Source organism: Castor canadensis, chromosome 5 (assembly GCF_047511655.1).
Source record: "Castor canadensis chromosome 5, mCasCan1.hap1v2, whole genome shotgun sequence".
In the NCBI taxonomy this organism is placed as follows: Eukaryota; Metazoa; Chordata; class Mammalia; order Rodentia; family Castoridae; genus Castor; species Castor canadensis.
The window spans coordinates 146,566,121-146,583,271 of NC_133390.1; the positions used below are offsets into that span (position 1 = coordinate 146,566,121).

A 17,151-nucleotide genomic window follows, 5' to 3' on the forward strand; every position below is an offset into this window, starting at 1 on the left:
GAGTTGTAACTCACATATAAACTCATACATAGAAAATTCTAGTGTTCTATATTGAAAATAATGGGCAATGGGGCTGAGGCTGTAGCTCAGGGGTACAGCTTTTGCCTACCATGGTAGACCCTGAGTTCAATCTCCAGCACCACAAAAATGAATAAAATAAATAGTAAATAAATAAGTAACAGATCAGAGGTATGGCTGACATTTATAGCACAAAAAATGAGTCTTTCAGTGTATAATTTTTTTTGTCTTTAAAATACTGGTATTTTAACATTGATTTGAATGGAAGAAATACTATTAAGCGCTATATTAATTTTTAAATCTGATAACATTCTGAGGGTTTTCTAAACTTGTTTGGCTGATCATTAAAAAACAACTAAATTTTTAAAAATTTACTTTCCTAGGTCCTAAAAGTTGCTTTCAGGAGAAAGCAGCAAGCTCAGTGCCTAGGGCTTAAAAATGAAGTATTTTTGCCTTTTCTACCAGGGCTATCAATTAAGTCTAAAGTCAATAGAATTCTTATTTTATGGCCTGTTTATTAAAAAATTCAGGACAATCTCCAAAAAGATGAATTTTCCAAAGATGAATTTACATAAGCAGGCAGAAAAGCAAAAGCATATCATAAATCTTATAAACAAAGCTCATGCCCTCTGTCCTGCATTCTGGAGCCCACTTTCTCTGGCCTGAAAACAGGCATTCTTTCACCAAGAGGACACACATAATACAACCCAAAAACATGTGTGCATTTGTGTCTTGAGAGGGACAGACCCTAAGATCCTTAGGAAAAGTAATTTGGGAAGGCATGGAAGTAGTTAAACGATATCACATGATTATCCTGATATTTAAATACAGAGCAGAGATAAACTCTAATAAAGTCAGTGACATTCTAGATTATTCTGTGGGAAAATCTAGAGTACAATGAAATTTACATTTGTCTTTCTTTGAGTATTGCTGGCCTGTGTCACAAGTGAAAGCAGCCACCCTCAGTTTAAAAGACCAGAAATTAACTTCAGACTTCTAAATCTTTGATTTAGAAAATCATTGTGATATTATCATTTTATAAAAATTTTTAGCTATGGGAGCAGAAACAGAAAACAACAAAGACTTCTGGGTCACAACTACAATTCCAGAATGAAGAAATCAAGCTGGGAAGCTGGGAGTGGTGGTACAGCCTGAGATCCCAGCACTCAAGACGTTCAAGACCAACCTGGACCACTTAGCCAGATCTTATCTCAAAAAACTAAAAACTAAAAAAAAGAGAGAAGTCATTTCACTGCTGTCCACACACACATTAATTGTATCATTAAAAGCATTAAAATCAAGGAAGGAATCACAAACTTTTAACAAGACAAAAGAGCAAAATTCTCACTAGTGACAACTTAAGTTTAAAAAGGCAATCCAATGTAAAAAAAAGTCAGCCTTTCCTATTTTTCAGGCAGTAACTTTGAATGCCAAAGTACACTTGTGCAAAACTAAACCCAAACAAGTTCCAACAACGGAAAGAAATTAATACAAGCTACCAAAAAACTTGGATGTTTTTTCTTTTTCTTATCATTAAATGTACGTCAAACATTAAAATCCTCCACCAAGATTAATTCCATGGACCAGTCCTACCTTTTGGTCACTCTACCCACCCAGTCAGGTGATCCATAACGTGGGTCTTCCTGCTGTGCTCACAGCCTAGCAGGCCCTGAATGCGATGTTTACTGATAGGCAACACCTAAGTACTACTTAAACATCAGAAATAAACACAGGCACCCACAGGAAGTGAAGTCACCTCCTCAGGTTCAAATAAAACATCCCTTCAATTTCTGCCTCTTTAGACTTTTCAATTCCTCTAAGTCTCTGTTTTTTTTATTTTGTTCTGTTTTTTGGCAGTACTGGAGTTTGAACTCAGTGCCTTATGTTTGTTAGGTAGGCACTTTACCATTTGAGCCATGCCTCCAGGCCTTTTTGCTGTAGTTTTTAGGTAGGCCAAGTTTTTTGCCCAGGGCCAGCCTCAGACCAATATCCTCCTTTCTATGTCTCCTTATAGCTGTGACCACAGATGCTCACCACCACACCCAGCTTACTGGTTGAGATGGGATCTTGCTAATTTTGCTGGGTTTGGACTTAAACCACAATCCTCCAGATCTCTACCTCCCAAGTGGCTTAGTTTACCAGCATGAACCATGATGCCTGGCTCTGGTTTTCTTGTTTTATACAAGATAATAATTTCTACCTCGTGGGTACTGTGAGGATTGCGTGAGGTCAGATCTGTAATTACTTAGCCCAGTGCCTTGTATACAGCAGGTGCTCACTGTTAAACAGAAACATGATCACAGAAGGCACAAGCAGACATCACATATTCAGACCACTTTGTAACCCAAGATCCCCTCTGACAATTACTGCTTTCTAGTCTAGTTTGGGCCCTGTGTCCAAAACTCTGGTTTCACCAGTACCACAGAGAGAAAAAAAAAAAAAGTTTGAAACCCCAGTACAGCCAAAAAAAAGAGAGAAAGAGATAACAATCCTGGTAGTATACACCTGTGATCCCACCTACCTGTAATCCCAGCTACGCCAGAAACTGAGGCAGAAGGATTACCAGTTCTAGGCCAGTCCAGATAACTTAGAAACCCGATCTCAAAATTTTTTTTTAAAAAATTAAGCAGGGTGCCAGTGGCCCATGCCTAGAATCCTAGCTACTTGGGAGGCTGAGATGAGGGGGATTGCTGCTCCAAGCCAGCCCAGGTAAAAAAGTTTATGAGATCTCATCTCATAAACTAGACAGAAAAAAGCAGGACATGGTGGCATGTGCCTGTCATTCCAGCTACAGTGGGAAGCATAAAATAGGAGGATGGCAGTCCAGACCAGTGTATGCAAAAAGTGACACTCTGTCTCCAAAATAACCTCAGCAAAAAGGAGTGGGGCATGGCTCAAGTGGTAGAAAGCCTGCCTCACAAGTCCTGAGCTCAGACCCCAGTACCACAAAAAATAAAACCTTAAAAAAAAATTTATAAAGGACTGGGGTCTATTCAATCTCCAATACAAACTTTTCAAAAAGAGAGCTACAGCAATCTACAGAAAAGTCAAAACATGGACCCCTCCTCTAGCTCTACCACCCCACTTAATGCTGGGTATCAAGCCAGGGCCACAAGCATGCTAGGCAAGTGCTCTACTACCGAGCCACATCTCAAGCCCCACATTTTGCATTTTTAAAGTTATGTTGCATTCATAAAACATTGTTATGAACTACACAATGGTAAAGGTCAAGTCCCAACACAAAAATTTCTACCACTGTGATCTTTTCATTTCACTGTATGAAATGTAGAACTATGCATACAGGCAGGATATGGGAAGTGTAACCACCCTTTTAAATGCAAACTAGTGGTAAGCTGATGTTAGGACTTAAAGGGAAAAACTCCCTATTTTGGTTGGTATCATGACAGAAGTTACAGGAAAACACGGTGAACTGATGAACCCTCTTCAACTTTTTAAAATGCTAAGTTGGAATCATGTCATAGTTAAGGCATGTGATGAACTGCCTAGTCTGTCCTCCTGGATCCCTCAGGTCTTTTCTTGGGGAAGACTTGAGTCTGCAGGTCTGGGATGCGCCTGGTTGTGCCCTCCTGAGAAGCTCAAAGAGGTACTGCGGCTCCTGGTAGGTGGAGCCATGTTGAGCAGGCCCCAAGCAGCCTGGACACTGGTGAGATGGCCCTTGCTTACCAGGACTCATTTCCAACAGCTGGTGGGTTAAGTGCAAAGCCCGTCCTGTCTACACAGTGGAGCAGCACTGCGTCCCCAGAGCCAATCCAGATGTCGGGGACGACAGAATAAGGGCTCCAAAGTGGATTTTTTTAAAGTTTACTACTGAATCTTTATGACCTAAAAGTATTCGATAAATACCTGAATTAATGAATGAATGCGAAGTATACACAAATGCAATCTGTATTTGTCTTATCTCAAAATTTTCTGAGAAGAGGACCGTATTGGTACCTACGGATGCAGGAAGCCATAATCTGATGCAAATACCTGGGTTCCATTTTGTCCCATAAACAAGAATTTTGTTGACAAACATATTCGCTTTGAAGTCCAGGCTTCCCATACCTTGATGCTTAACAACTTCTCACCTCTTCGCAGTGAAGAGAAGTGGAAGCCTTGGAGAAGCATTCCGAAAAGTCTCAAAATTCAACCCAAAAAACAAAACAAGGTTGGGGGAGGGGAAAGATGGGCAACAGTTAGGACCCAATGAAGGAAATCTGAGGTCGCCAGAAGCTCCGAGTTCTTACCTACGATGGTGGCGGGGGTTGGGTCGGGCTTTACGTGCTTTGTGACTGCCCAGGGTCACTGGTGTAGCAGTAACTGGCCGTGGAAACTAAAAAAGCTGCAGGGTACAGGGACAACTTCAGAAGATTTGTGGGTTCGGGTTGCGTCCTTGTTTCCCCTTTCCCAGGTCACTCCCCGCGCGTTGGAACGCAGCCACCGCCCAAAAGCAAGATGACCCGAGCAGCTTCACGTCGGCGTGAAGCCAGAGCCAGGATTTAAGATGGTAGCAAAACACTAGGAAAGGGACCCGGATGACGCGAGGAGTCTGCCCACAAGAAAAATGGCCGCCGCCAAAGCTATCTTGACTTTCAAGGAGGGACCAAAATAAAAATGACCGCAGCGGCAGGCGATTTTGACGGTGGTAACTCCATGAATATGATTGACAGCTAATGAATCACGGTTACTCACAGGGTTATGTAGTTATGATCAAGAGAACTTAAAACTCAGTATTTCTGTGATGTTTTATGGATACCAGAAAATAGCACAAGAGCGGAAAATGTTTTTTGATGACAAAAGAATATAGAAGACAGGTTGGAAAGTAAAGGTGACTTTCACAATGCTAGAGAAACATTAAAATAGCCATGTTTAAACATAACTTCTTCCATAAGTTTTTAGGTCGTCCAGGAAACTGAAAGTTCTAGTTTTGAACCAAAAGCCAGAATACACGGAACACAAAATTGCCAAGCAAAGGGCACCCAGCGGGAGACCTTTCGACCTAACCATAATCCTCTAAACTTATGCCTGAGGGCGGAAGCTTCCTGGAGGGCGACAAGCTCTCACCACGCATGTCCGCTCTCCAACCCGACCCAAAAGGTAATTGAGGCCAATTCATTTTTCCTTGTTTTCGAGGCAGCCGTGGGGAGGCGGGGCTTTGGCGCTGAGCGACAGAAATAGGCGCTTTGTGATTGGTCAACTCAGGGACAGCGAGTCAAGAACTATTGAATACTGTCTCATTCTGTAAATACGTTGAGAATCAAAAGGGAAGTTCTGCGCTTTTTCCATGTGCTGAATATGATGTGCTATTTTAAAATTTCATTTTTAGAAATTTGTAGAAATTGACATTAAATAGTCTCCGCTCCCGTTCTTTCCGGAGCTCACCGCCGCTTTATCTGGCTAGAACTTCACGTAAATCCCGGAGAACCGCGGATGAGGAGTGGCTCCGCGCTACCGCAGAACTGCACATGCGCCGTCGCGTCACGCGGGGTGAAGGTTGCGTGCATCCACAGCGGAGCGCGCTGCCAGAGCTTCGATCTCGGGCCTGCTGTCTGTTGGCGGCCGCCCGGGGCGGCGTAGCGGCTGGTGCGCAGGTGAGAGCGGCGTGTGCAGCGGGTGGAGAAGCCGGCTGAGGAGAGGGGAGCCACCGCACCCACGGATGTCGCCGGTGTCCTCCAGTGAAGGGTATTTAGGGGCGGGGACCAGAAGGAGGCCGGAGAGCCTCCCTTTAAAGTAGTTGTAGGCAGTTTCTTCCATTTCCTGGATGGCGCTGGGGTTCCGATGTCGAAGGTAGAATCGGAATCGCTCACCTGTACGTGACGGAGGTGACAGCGTTCTTGGGCACTTCGTCCTTCACTGCGCCCCGCGCCGCCCGGGTCGCTCCCCTTCTCCGAGGGCGCGCCTTGCACCGGGCCCGTCCCCTGGGCACAGGCGTCGGGCAGCGTGGCCAGGCCACCTGCAACCGGGCAGAACCCAGACCCACGGGGCCCCTGCAATGCTGTGGGGATGCAAATGCGTCGGAGGTGCAAGAGAACTCCTGAGATCATGTGCATCCTCTTTTTCCATTGGACCGTGCCCAAGTCCTGTTGCTGTTTCAGAGGCTCAAAGTGTCAGTTAAATTCGTTAACATCGTCAGGTTTTGCATTGATAGATAATAGGTTTTGCATTAAGTTGATGGATGGATGGATGGAGATTGATGAGTAAGAGTTTTCCAGATTGTCCTAGGTTGTATTCCCAGTGCAATCCCAAGGAATGCTTCTACCAGCCCTTTGAGAACCCTGGTGCTGTGTTGGTCCTCCAGTGTTGTTCCAAGTTGGAGGGAAGGGCTGTGCCTGTTGCATTCAGCCAAGTTACCCCTGGGAAGGGGCTGACAGATGAGCCCGATTTTAGTACTCTTCGGAACTGGGAAAATATGTCATTCTTAAGTGAGATCAGAGTGGCACATCACAACATTCACCACAAAAGTAGGGCTTTGAAAGGAAAAGGGAGATGTCCTAAAGAATAACGGGAGAGGTGGGAAACTTTAGACTGCTTAGCTTTCTGAGTGGAGTACCTAACTAACTATAGAGCTTAAGGGTAAGAGTGAACCAACCTAAAAAGAAACAAAAAAGCAAGATTCTCTAGTTTCTGGCTGGAGGAGTGGCACGAGTGGTAGAGCACCTACCTAGGGAGCATGAGGCCCTAAATTCAAACCCCAGTACCATCAAAAATAAAAGATTCTCTGGTTTCTGCGCTGAGAATACAGTAGAGAAATAAAGCAAGTGGCTGCTACCTTCTGTTACAGTGAGTGGCAGTTACTAGTTTTTATGAATATTCACTGCTGTAACTAAAGATGAAATAAGCACAAATGAATTAATTCAAAGAAAACAGAAAAATGAGAAGTACAGTTTTGAAAAATGAGTCAAGTTGCCAAAAACTCTGAATCTATACAGTCACTAAACCTACACTTAAGTACATGACAACCTTGTGCTGTGGATGGAAGTCATTGTTCTTCTGTGCATGATGGAACTGAGGTACAGTGAGATCAAGTGACTCATTCAGGGCCTCACAACCAGTTGTAAAGGATTGAGGTAGAGATTTTTTGAAGCCCAAGCAGTATGATTACACATTTCATCCCTTTAATCACTTCATGACGATACATTCTTACTAAAATAATTTACTGTAGTTTACTTTCTGAAAACTGTAAGGCAGTGTTTTATACTGTACTAGGAAATTTAAGTTTCACCCTCTAGTAAGAAACATCACTGAAAGCTTCTAAACAAAGCAGAAACATGCCCAAATTTTTGCAAGATGACTGTTAGGAGTGTACAGCATAGATTAGTGGGAGCATACTGAAACAGTGATTCTCAAAATTCAGCTTCAGGATCATCTACAATATTTGTTAAAAGAGATTACTGGACACTACCTAGAGTTTAAAATTGAGTAAAACCAAGAGGTCATTAAAGGAGACTCAGAAGGAACAGATGAGTCCCAAGTACTTAAAAAGTTTCAAGAGTGCATCAACATACTTCATAGAGATCAAGTTCAGGAAAGGGTTGGTGATTATTATAGTTAAGATCTAAAATGTCCTTCAGTGGCCCATGTGTTAAAGGCTTGGTCAGCATCATGTAGCACTATTGGGAGGTGGTGGAACCTTTAGAAGGTGGAGTCTAGTGGTGGGAAGTTAGGTATTGGAGATGTTAAATCATTGAAGAATATATTGGGACCCTGACCCCTTCCCTGTCTTTTAACTTCTTGACCATTGTAAGGTGAACAGACATGATGTACTGTGCTGCCACAGGCTTAAAGCAGTAGGGCCAAGCTACTCTTTCATCCTTTTAATTTATCTTAGGTATTTTGTCACAGCAATTGAAAGTTGACTGAGACTGATCTTTTTTATTTTATTTGCATTACTGGGGTTTGAACTAGGCCTCACCCTTGGTAGGCAGATGCTGTACCAACTGAGCCACTTCACCAGCCTGAGGCTGATATTTCTAGTCAGAGCAGTCTCCATGGAAAATGGAACAAAAGTGGATTATTCGTATTTGTGGAGGGGGTTGGTGGGTTACTCAGGGTCTTGTGGTCACTAGGCAGGCACTCACCACTTGAGCCACTCTGCCAGCCCTTTTTTGTGTTGAGTTTTTCAAGTTATTTGCCAGGCTGGCTTTGAACTTGGATCCTCCTGATCTCTGCCTCCCAAGTAATTAGGATTACATGCATGAGCCACCAGCACAGGGCCTGGATAGATCTTTATTATGAAGTAGAAACAGGAAGTTGAAGGTGTTACTACCCCATAGCTACAGTGTCTTCTTCTCAATAGATCATCTCAGAAACGAAGGTCGACAGTAAAATAAAAATCTCAAAATGATGGGTAGAAATTAGCCTTTTATGGATTCAGAGCAGGGGGGCATATAAATTGACTGCTGTAGCACTAAGGGCCGAATCAACTGGACCTTTAATCTAAAATAATATGGCTATCTACATATTCCCATTCCCTTCCTGCCACCAGTCCCAACATCAAATAGCAGCCAAGATGTAAAGTCAGTGGAAGGTGAATGGAAGAATACTCAGAAAACTCCCTAACCACTACAGCCTTTCTGATAAGCCACAGCCTTCTAGTAGGCTGAATGTCACTTCTCAGTAGTTACTAATTAATTACTCACCTTTGACTGCCTACAGTTAGTGACACTCCCATACACGATTTGTGACACTTTCAGTATATTTGTTTTTTATCATTGAATTCATAGTAAAAGTCAGGAAAATGACAAAAACCATACAATACTTAATCTATGTATCTGTTTTAATCTTCATTGTACTCTGTGGGTACAGATCTCTTGACTTGGATGTAGGTCAAGCTGACTTTAAATGGTGGGATGAGGAAAGTGGTAGAATTTTGCAAAATGGAAACTGTAAAACTTAAGTATGATCTGTTGGCTCATCAAGAGTTGAAGTATGTTTAAGACTGAAAGGTGTATATATATATGTATATGTATATATATATATACACACACACATACACATACATATTGAAAAAAGAAAACTATTCTACTTGTCATGCTGGTCAATTGAATAGGCAGGAAGACAATATATGTTCCTTTTTTAAAAACAGGCATAAATACTGCACATTAACAGAATACCATGTAATGTTTCAATATGTGTTTGTGTTGTATAATGTGTAAATCAGGTTAAACATAATCTCCTGAACATTTGTCATTTCTTTATGGTGAAAACTTTCAGAATCCTTCTTGCTTTTTTGCAGTTCTAATTGTGTATACAAAAAAGTGTCAAAATTTTCAGTTATTCTAATGTAAAAAAAACTATTTTTTAACACCAATGATTGGTATTCAGGAATGAGGGATTCATAAATAATCTAAAGCCAACATTGTCATTGTAATTCAGTAAACTCCATCAAATATCATAATCACAGGAGCTGGGTTAATATCCTATCTTATATTTTCTTGACTAAATTACATTTTGTGGAAGTAGTCAAAAGTTACTTTTTCAAATACTTTAAGCAAAGTGGCAATGAAGACTTTAAAAAGAATCTAACTTACACTGTGTTTAAACAACCAGCAGATGGCGTTCAGCAAGCCCAGTAGGCAAAGTCAGAATCTTCTATTGAATATAGACCTGTTTTTGTAGTGAGCAATAGCAACACTTGATGGTTTTAGTTGACACTGTGTTACTTAGAGTAGTCATGAATCCAGAGCCCTGCTATTTGAGATTATCTAGGAAGCATAAGTGCCATTTTGCCTTCCACTGTACTGTAAATTCTATTACCAAGAAACCCGCATTTAGCTTGAAATACAATAAGTTGCAGAAAGCCTGCCAGACCCTAATGAGAGACATTGAAGAGCTAGTAATCTCTATAATGCAAGGGAGTGAGGAGTTGGTTTCTTAGACAGAAATGAAATATATAGAATATTTGTGGTCTGAAGTATATATTTTAGTGTTTTCCTTTCCATTTGTTTTGTCCTTATATTGATAGCTATTCACAAAATTACAATATTTATAATGAGGTAGAAGTGTAGCAAACTTACCCCCCATCAGTCCTCTACTCATTAATGGCCTGTTGTTCATTCTGTTAAGAATTAAGCTAAAGAAAACACAGCTAGCTAAAAATTAGCCCAGTTAATCTCAATCTTCAGTGGAGCATATAGACATTTTTTGCTCAAATTTTTGACAAGTGGTGTGAGACTACTGTTAACTATGATGCTCATGACATGAGAATGAGGAGGACATATCAGATGTAATGTGCTAGAATGCTTGATCTCAGTGACTCTTAGTGACCCATCACATGGGAGACTCAAGAAAGAGGATCTTAAATTCAAGTCCAGCTGGGGCTACTTAACAAGTTCCAGGCAAGCCTGGGCAATATAGGAAGAACCAGTCTGAGAGAAGTTCAGTGAATGAACCATAAGCACTAACATTTCAGGTTTTATTAATTGCTTATTAAATGTGACACATTATTAAGAAATTTTTGTTTCACACTCAGGAATCTCTTGTATCGAAAAGATACATCATTTTGAATGACTTTCCAAGTGTTTTGAGAGAAGGACCACCTCTAGGTAAATTGTATTTAGCTTAAGTTTGTTTCCCAAATTGGATCTTTCTTTCTCCCTGCTGGTCAGCTCTGTGAACCTTTGTAAAGTCAAGGGTTTTTTGTTGTTTTTGTTTTTTGATGGTCCAAGAGTTTGAACTCAGGGCCTTGTGCTTGTTAGGTGGTGTTCTACCACTTGAGACAAGTGTTAAGTCAAAATGTAACCCTAAAATATGTTCTATTGTATATGCTTGATTGTAAAAGCTCCATAAGAGGATATGAACAAAGTGAGTAATACATTCTCTCACTAATTACCATATCAAATATAAAATTTCAAAACTGTATTGTCTTAAAACTAGCAAGGAGCCTTACTTTAGTGAAATCTAATGTATATGGCCCTGGAAAGTTGATTTTGTGGACAGTAGAATACATGTTCTGTGCTGGAAAGCTGTCAAGTGAAAGAAACAGTAAGTTGATATTATATGCCAATGTTGTTTTATTCAGTTTATATATGTTAGTTTGGTTTTTCCAGACAAGGCCTCGCTGTGTATTCCATGATGGCCTCAAATTCAATATGTATTCCAGCTGGCCTCCATCTGATGATCCTTCCTGCCTTAGCCTCTGAAGTGTTGGGATTACAGGCATGTACCTCCTAGCTTCTCAGTGTCTTTATGTGATTAAATACAAAGACCCTGAAAGTATTTTGTAAAATAAAAAGCCCTATCATCTTGAGCTTAATCATTTTCCAAGTCTTTGGAAGAACACAGAATAGTTTGTCAGAAAATAGTTACTTGTTCTCTCACTTTCATTAACCAGTGCAACATATGATATATGGAGAATTTGAGGAAATGGGTCATGTAGGTATCCAGTAGACATTAAAGCAGTTAATCTTAAATCAGTCCCCATCAGTTACTAACCAGAAAGTACTATACTGGGCCTCAGTGATGTTTGGCAAATAATGAGTTTTCAACCAAAATAGATAATAACAGTTCCCAGGTTTAACGAAATCTAAATCTAGAAAAAAGAGACATAAATCCTTACTTAAGTTATCCTGATAGAAGAATAGACAGTTAAACACAGTATACATAAAAATAGAATACCTCCTTTGTCTTTAACTTACAAATGACCCAAAAGATAATTAAGTGCCAGAAGATAACTCCATTCTTTTCTGGGACCCCATTTTCACTCTTCTCAAGGAGTCCACAGCACATTTTGTTATATACTGTGACCTACATGCAGAGAACAATATAATACTTCCTAAAGTATGTTGTTAAATATTGTACTTTAATTTGTCCTGAACTTTACTTACTAAGTGAGTAATCCCAATTTTATTATTACATCCTTTTGTCCAAACTAGTTTCTTTCGTTTAAACTGTTTTTCTAAAAGCTTATGATTCAGGAAAAGGCTGACAAATGTTGAATTATATTAGTGATCCTGGGGAAGTAAATGGTGAATAGCAAAGATGTCATCTATTAAAAGTAATGTGACTTGGTAACCTCATGTTGAGAATAACAGAGTCAGAAGTGTTAAAAGTCACTTTCAGTATTGAAAGACTGAATATAAATAACAGTATTTGGGTTAGTCAGCTTTCTATCACTGACAAAAATCATACCTGAAATAAATCAACTTATAAGAAGGAAAGGTTTATTTTAGCTCACAATTTTGAAGGTTTCAGTCCATGGTTGTTGGGCTTCTTGCTTTTGGGCCTATGAGAGGCAGTACATCTTGGTGGGAGTGTGTGGCAGAGGAAGCTGCTTACCCCATATAGCAGGAACCAAAGAGACAGAAAAGTACAGGAGTCCCATTATCTCCTTCAAGGGCATGCCCCAGAAAGTGGTAGTTCCTACTACTAGATCTCACCTTTTAAAGATTCTGTTGCCTCCCAGTAGTGCCACAGACTGGCAACCAAGCCATTAGCATGTGGGCCTGTTGGAGACACATCCAAAGTATAGCAGTATCTTCTAAACATTTAGTTGAGGGTGTTTTGTGGAGCAGAATGCGACCTGTCCATCAACACAAGCCGCTGGCTATGGTATAGCCTCTGTCCCTCATTACTCTAAGTTACCTAGTTCCCCCCCTCCAAGTTATTTTACTGTATGTTCAAATTTCAAATGCTCTAAAGACTTTTCGCATGGTGGACTTAACAGTAAAATTTAATCATGACACATTTATGATTGACTTCCTCCAAAAATAGAACACATAAGCATGTCAATAAAAGGTATAGTTTCTAAAGTTTGCAAAAAGTGTGTCAGATAACCAAGCACTTTAAAATAGGAACAGGCCATAAAATACAGAAAAGTGCTAGTAAAATGGGACTGTTTGTATCATCACAATCTATAAGCTAATCACTAATCTGTGTCCCTTAAGTATGAAAATATAAGGAGACTTTATTTACTTTTTTTTTCTTGGTGGTACTGGGGTTTGAACTCACGACCTACACACTTGCTAGGCAGGTGCTCTGCCACTTGAGCCATTCCGCCAACCCTTGTTTTGTGTTGGGTATTTTCAAGATAGGGTCTCATGAACTGCTTGCCTGGGACTGGCTTTAAACCTTGATCTCTTGATCTCTGCCTCCTGAGTAGCTAGGGTTACAGGCATGAACCAGTGGTGCTGGCATAAGGAGACTTAAAAGTTGTCTAGAATCAAGTTCCCAAACTCAAGAGGTCATCAGGAAACAAACAGCTTTCCTGAGCCCCATGCATGTTTTCCAAATCAGACAGGAAAAAATCTGTTTTCAGTACTAACTATCTTTGTAGCCCTAGGCAATATCTTCAGTGTAAACTGAGTTGACTGTAATTTTGTTGGGTAGGATTAGTAGTGATTCAGGGAATCATGTATGTAAATGTAGAACCAGCACATGTTATTTCCATGCTTGACCGTTCTAATTTCAGTTGACATGCTAATTTAACATCCTTTAAAAACAAGGAACCTACATTCTTACTGCATGTTTAAGTATTAACATTTGATTGTTCTGTTAAAATTAAAAAGGGCTAAGGTTATAATTAACAGTAGAATGCTTTCTTAGTATGCATGATACCCACCCTGGGTTCAATCCTCAGCGTGGCAAAAATAATTTTAAATTACCTTAAAGAATTTTAAAGCTCTTCATTTGTGTCATTAGAGCAACTAATAACAAATCTAAAGAACACTATGCATAAGTATTTCCAAAGATTTGTATAACTTTCCCAACAGATAATACTGTTTTACAGTTTTTGACTCAAAGTTAAGTATTGCTTTTTAAGTTTCCCCAACCTATCCCTTTGTATCCACAATATATTTCCTTTTGTTAACATTGCACTACATTGTAACCAAAAATGCTTAAGTCCACTTTTATTGGAGTGCTTTATAGTACTTGTAGCTTGTAGACATGGTTTGAGGGAGTTTATTTTCGGGGAGTTTTTTTCTCCTTTAACTGTAATCTGTTCTTAGGTGCACTGAAGCCAAACTATGAACTTTCAGAACTTCTGGAGAGACTACAAAGTTCTGGTTGTTATGGTACCTTTGATCGGGTTCATACATTTAGGGTGGAACAGAATCAAAAGCAGCCCTGTTTTCCAAATACCTAATAAGGACAACATTCCTGAGCCAGATAGTCTGGCACTTGCAAGTCGACCAAAGAGCCAAGTCCAAGGGAAATAATAGGCTTGCAGTTCAGGTAAGTTCCTTTAATCAGGTTAGCTATATGAGATATACTGATATTGGGAAAGTTGGTTTTCTAGAGCTCCAGCAAGAAAAAGCCTAAATCACAATTACCTGTTGTGTTTATTATAACCCGCATAGTTCTTTGTTTTTTCTGTAGTGCCTAGGTTGTTCCCTTGTAAGTCCTCTCCAAATTGATTCCTTTATTATTGTTTTTTCATATGCTTATTTGGACACGACCTGAGTAGTCTTTGATAACAAAGTTTTTTGTAGAAAACTTTCCTCGCTCAGCTTGAGTATTTCTTTCAGACCTGGACTTGGCTATTTCCCCAAAGAACCCTGATTCCTTTAGGAGAAAGTTTTGCCTGTTTTTATTTCTTGAAGTAGTATGTTGTAGTACTTCTTTTGATTTTGAAGATAGTCATTTTAATTAAGTTATTCATCATTGTAAGCAAAAAAAAAAAAAAAAAAATCTTCCTGACCCTGTGCATTCAGGGCTGTATCTGTGCTGGTAACTTTTGGAACTATGGATCACGTTGTTTAGAAAAGCGAGTTTTAATAGAGCTGAACTGATGCCCCTAAACATCGTCTATAAATCAGCCCAATGTTTGGTTTCATTTCTTTTTCTTTAATTTAAGTCAGCAAGTTTAACCAACACTTGATTTTTTTCCTTTCTCATTTTATAGACTACTAGCTAGAAAATATTACTCATCTCACTACCAAGAGACTGCCAACATGGCATTCTACTTTTGAAAAGTAGTGTGTCACTATTTATTTGTTAAAAAATTTTCTAACTAGAAATTTCTAAAATCATTTTACTAATCATAGTTTCTATTTTTGTTTGTATGTTTATGTATTAAAGTCTTAAGGTGCAAATTACTATAAATACATCACTTTGCTACAGTTTCATTTAACTGTGTGTCTCAGATTTTACTGAATCTGGAATAAGCACTGAGATAATAGTTAGTCTTGGCTGTTCATGGCACAAGATAAATAGTGCCCCCCACCCCTTCATGCCTTCAGAAAACATTCCTCTACCTTTTTGGTGAAGGGAAAAAGCTGGTCATCATTGCCTTCTCTTTATTTGAATCAGTTGCCTTGGTTACAGCCCTTTAAAGTGAGAGCATTAGCCAAAATAACACTTTGCATAACATTCTGTCTTCTCACCTCTTTATACATTTTCAAAACACCATTTTGGTCTCTACCACAGTGCTATGCCATACTCTGAAGAAGTATTCTAGGTTAAGTAGTTAGATTGGTTTTATTAATGCTAAATTCTCTCCAAGTGACTGACATGCTTAGCATATTCCTAAAAATAACTATTAACTAATGGTTGGCTTCTTTTTTTTTTTTTCCCATGGTCCTGGGGTTTGAACTCAGGGCCTATTGCTTGCTGGCAGGTACTCTACCTCTTGAGCCACTCCACCAGCCCAGCCTTCACCTTGAAAACATAAGGCTTCAATAGATAAGATCCATGACCTGAGGTTTTTATTCTTGTCACATGTTATTGTTAGTGTCAGGATTTAATGTCTCAATTCCTAATTTATAACTACCATTTAAGGCAGTAAATACAGCAGCTATTATTACTGTTTCTGCTTGTCCATTTGGTATATGACAACATTTTATAGTATTTAGGTATTTGAGATCAAATTACAAATCAGATCCTACATTGTTCTTTGTCATCCAGCACATTCTTTGGGTTTTGTATTTCATTAACCAACTTTTTGCAGAGGATTAGTTGGTTAGGACTTTGAAAACAGAAAAATTATTGATTAGTAGACAAAAACAATAGAAAATTAGCTCTGACTTGAGCCAGGTATTTAAAACATGGTTTGTTCATTGATACAACAATGTGTCTTGCAGGTTTATTCAACTAAATATAGACTGCATTAGTGAGTTTCTGCAGTAGGAATGCTAATAGCAGTCTTGTTTCATAATTACTTACAAACAGGATTTGACATAAATGCTTTTTTCTTACTCCAGTAAGACCTGAAGTCTTACTAGACTCCAGGCAAATTCTTAGTTTTAATGATTTTGGGGAGAAGAGGCAGCATTAGGGATCAAAACCAGGAGCTTGTACATACTAGACAACTGTTGCATTGCTGAGCTACATCCCCTGCCCTAAATTTTTGTGTTGGCAGTACTGGAGTTTGAACTCAGGGACTCGTGCTTGCTAGGCAAGTACTCTACCACTTGAGCCATGCCTCTAGGCCTTTTTTACTTGTTATTTTTCAGATAAAGTCTTGCATTTTTGCCTAGAGTCCGCCTCAAACCATCAGCCTCCTATGCTTCCCAGAAGCTAGGATTTCAGGCATGTACCACCATGCCTGGCTTGTTGGTTCAAATGGGGTCTTGCAAACTTTTGCCAGTCTGTCCTCTAACCATGATCCTCCTGATCTATGCCTCCCAGGTAGCTGAGATTACAGGCATGCATGACCATGCCTAGCCTCACCCCTGAATTCTTATTTTTATAATGTAATGTTCTCTTCTGGACAAATGGCAAATAACTGTTCTAAAAGATTTTTAACTGCATTGTGCATCCCAAAATCATTGAAATGTAAACACTTTATTGCAGTCGAGATTTATTGAAAAATAAAAGAATACTGAGTTTAAGTTGGTTTACCTTTCTCATTTTCTGGAGGCTTGTGATAGTTGGCAGTTTCTTCCTATAAAAACTGGAGCACAACATTAAAGTAAACTTCAGTCTCCAAAAAGTCTTGGAATATTCTCTTAAAATATTTTATTTTTATTTCTTACAGAAAGAAGCAGCTTTGAATCTGAATTTGATATTAAAAGAAGAAATGAGAAACAACAGTTGGATTAGAAAGAACTGGCTTCTTATAGCTGGGGTATCTTTCATAGGTGTCCATCTTGGAACTTACTTTATACAGAGGGCTGCAAAACAGTCTGTGAAATCTCAGTCTGGAGACAAACAAAAGAATGTTGAATAATGAAGTGAAATAAATTTTTGAAATTA

At 39.4% G+C, this 17,151-nt stretch overlaps 3 protein-coding genes across 4 annotated transcripts in view; 2 read left to right on the forward strand and 1 right to left on the reverse strand.

Annotated features, from left to right (window-relative positions):
• The window catches only part of Slx4ip (SLX4 interacting protein), a 230,927-nt gene extending 225,382 nt beyond the window's left edge, over positions 1-5,545 (reverse strand). The window contains 1 exon segment of the mRNA XM_074074342.1: positions 4,266-5,545. The gene's annotated coding sequence lies outside the window, so the exon portion shown is untranslated.
• Positions 5,453-17,151, forward strand: LOC141423368 (uncharacterized). Of its 2 annotated transcripts, none has more exons than XM_074074343.1 (3): positions 5,453-5,609; positions 13,965-14,190; positions 16,934-17,151. In XM_074074343.1, exon 2 carries the CDS (start codon positions 13,983-13,985, stop codon positions 14,172-14,174), a length of 192 nt encoding a protein of 63 aa, XP_073930444.1. In that variant the 5' UTR covers positions 5,453-5,609; positions 13,965-13,982; the 3' UTR covers positions 14,175-14,190; positions 16,934-17,151. The 2 variants fall into 2 exon arrangements, with proteins under 2 accessions (XP_073930444.1, XP_073930445.1); XM_074074344.1 differs by having other exon boundaries at positions 5,462-5,700.
• Positions 16,976-17,151, forward strand: LOC141423369 (uncharacterized). Its single transcript, XM_074074345.1, has one exon. It carries the CDS (start codon positions 16,976-16,978, stop codon positions 17,123-17,125), a length of 150 nt encoding a protein of 49 aa, XP_073930446.1. The 3' UTR covers positions 17,126-17,151.

Coding starts and splice junctions, on each gene's coding strand:
- LOC141423368 (XM_074074343.1), top strand. CDS start 13,983: ATGAACTTTCAGAACTTCTGGAGAGACTACAAAGTTCTGGTTGTTATG.
- LOC141423369 (XM_074074345.1), top strand. CDS start 16,976: ATGAGAAACAACAGTTGGATTAGAAAGAACTGGCTTCTTATAGCTGGG.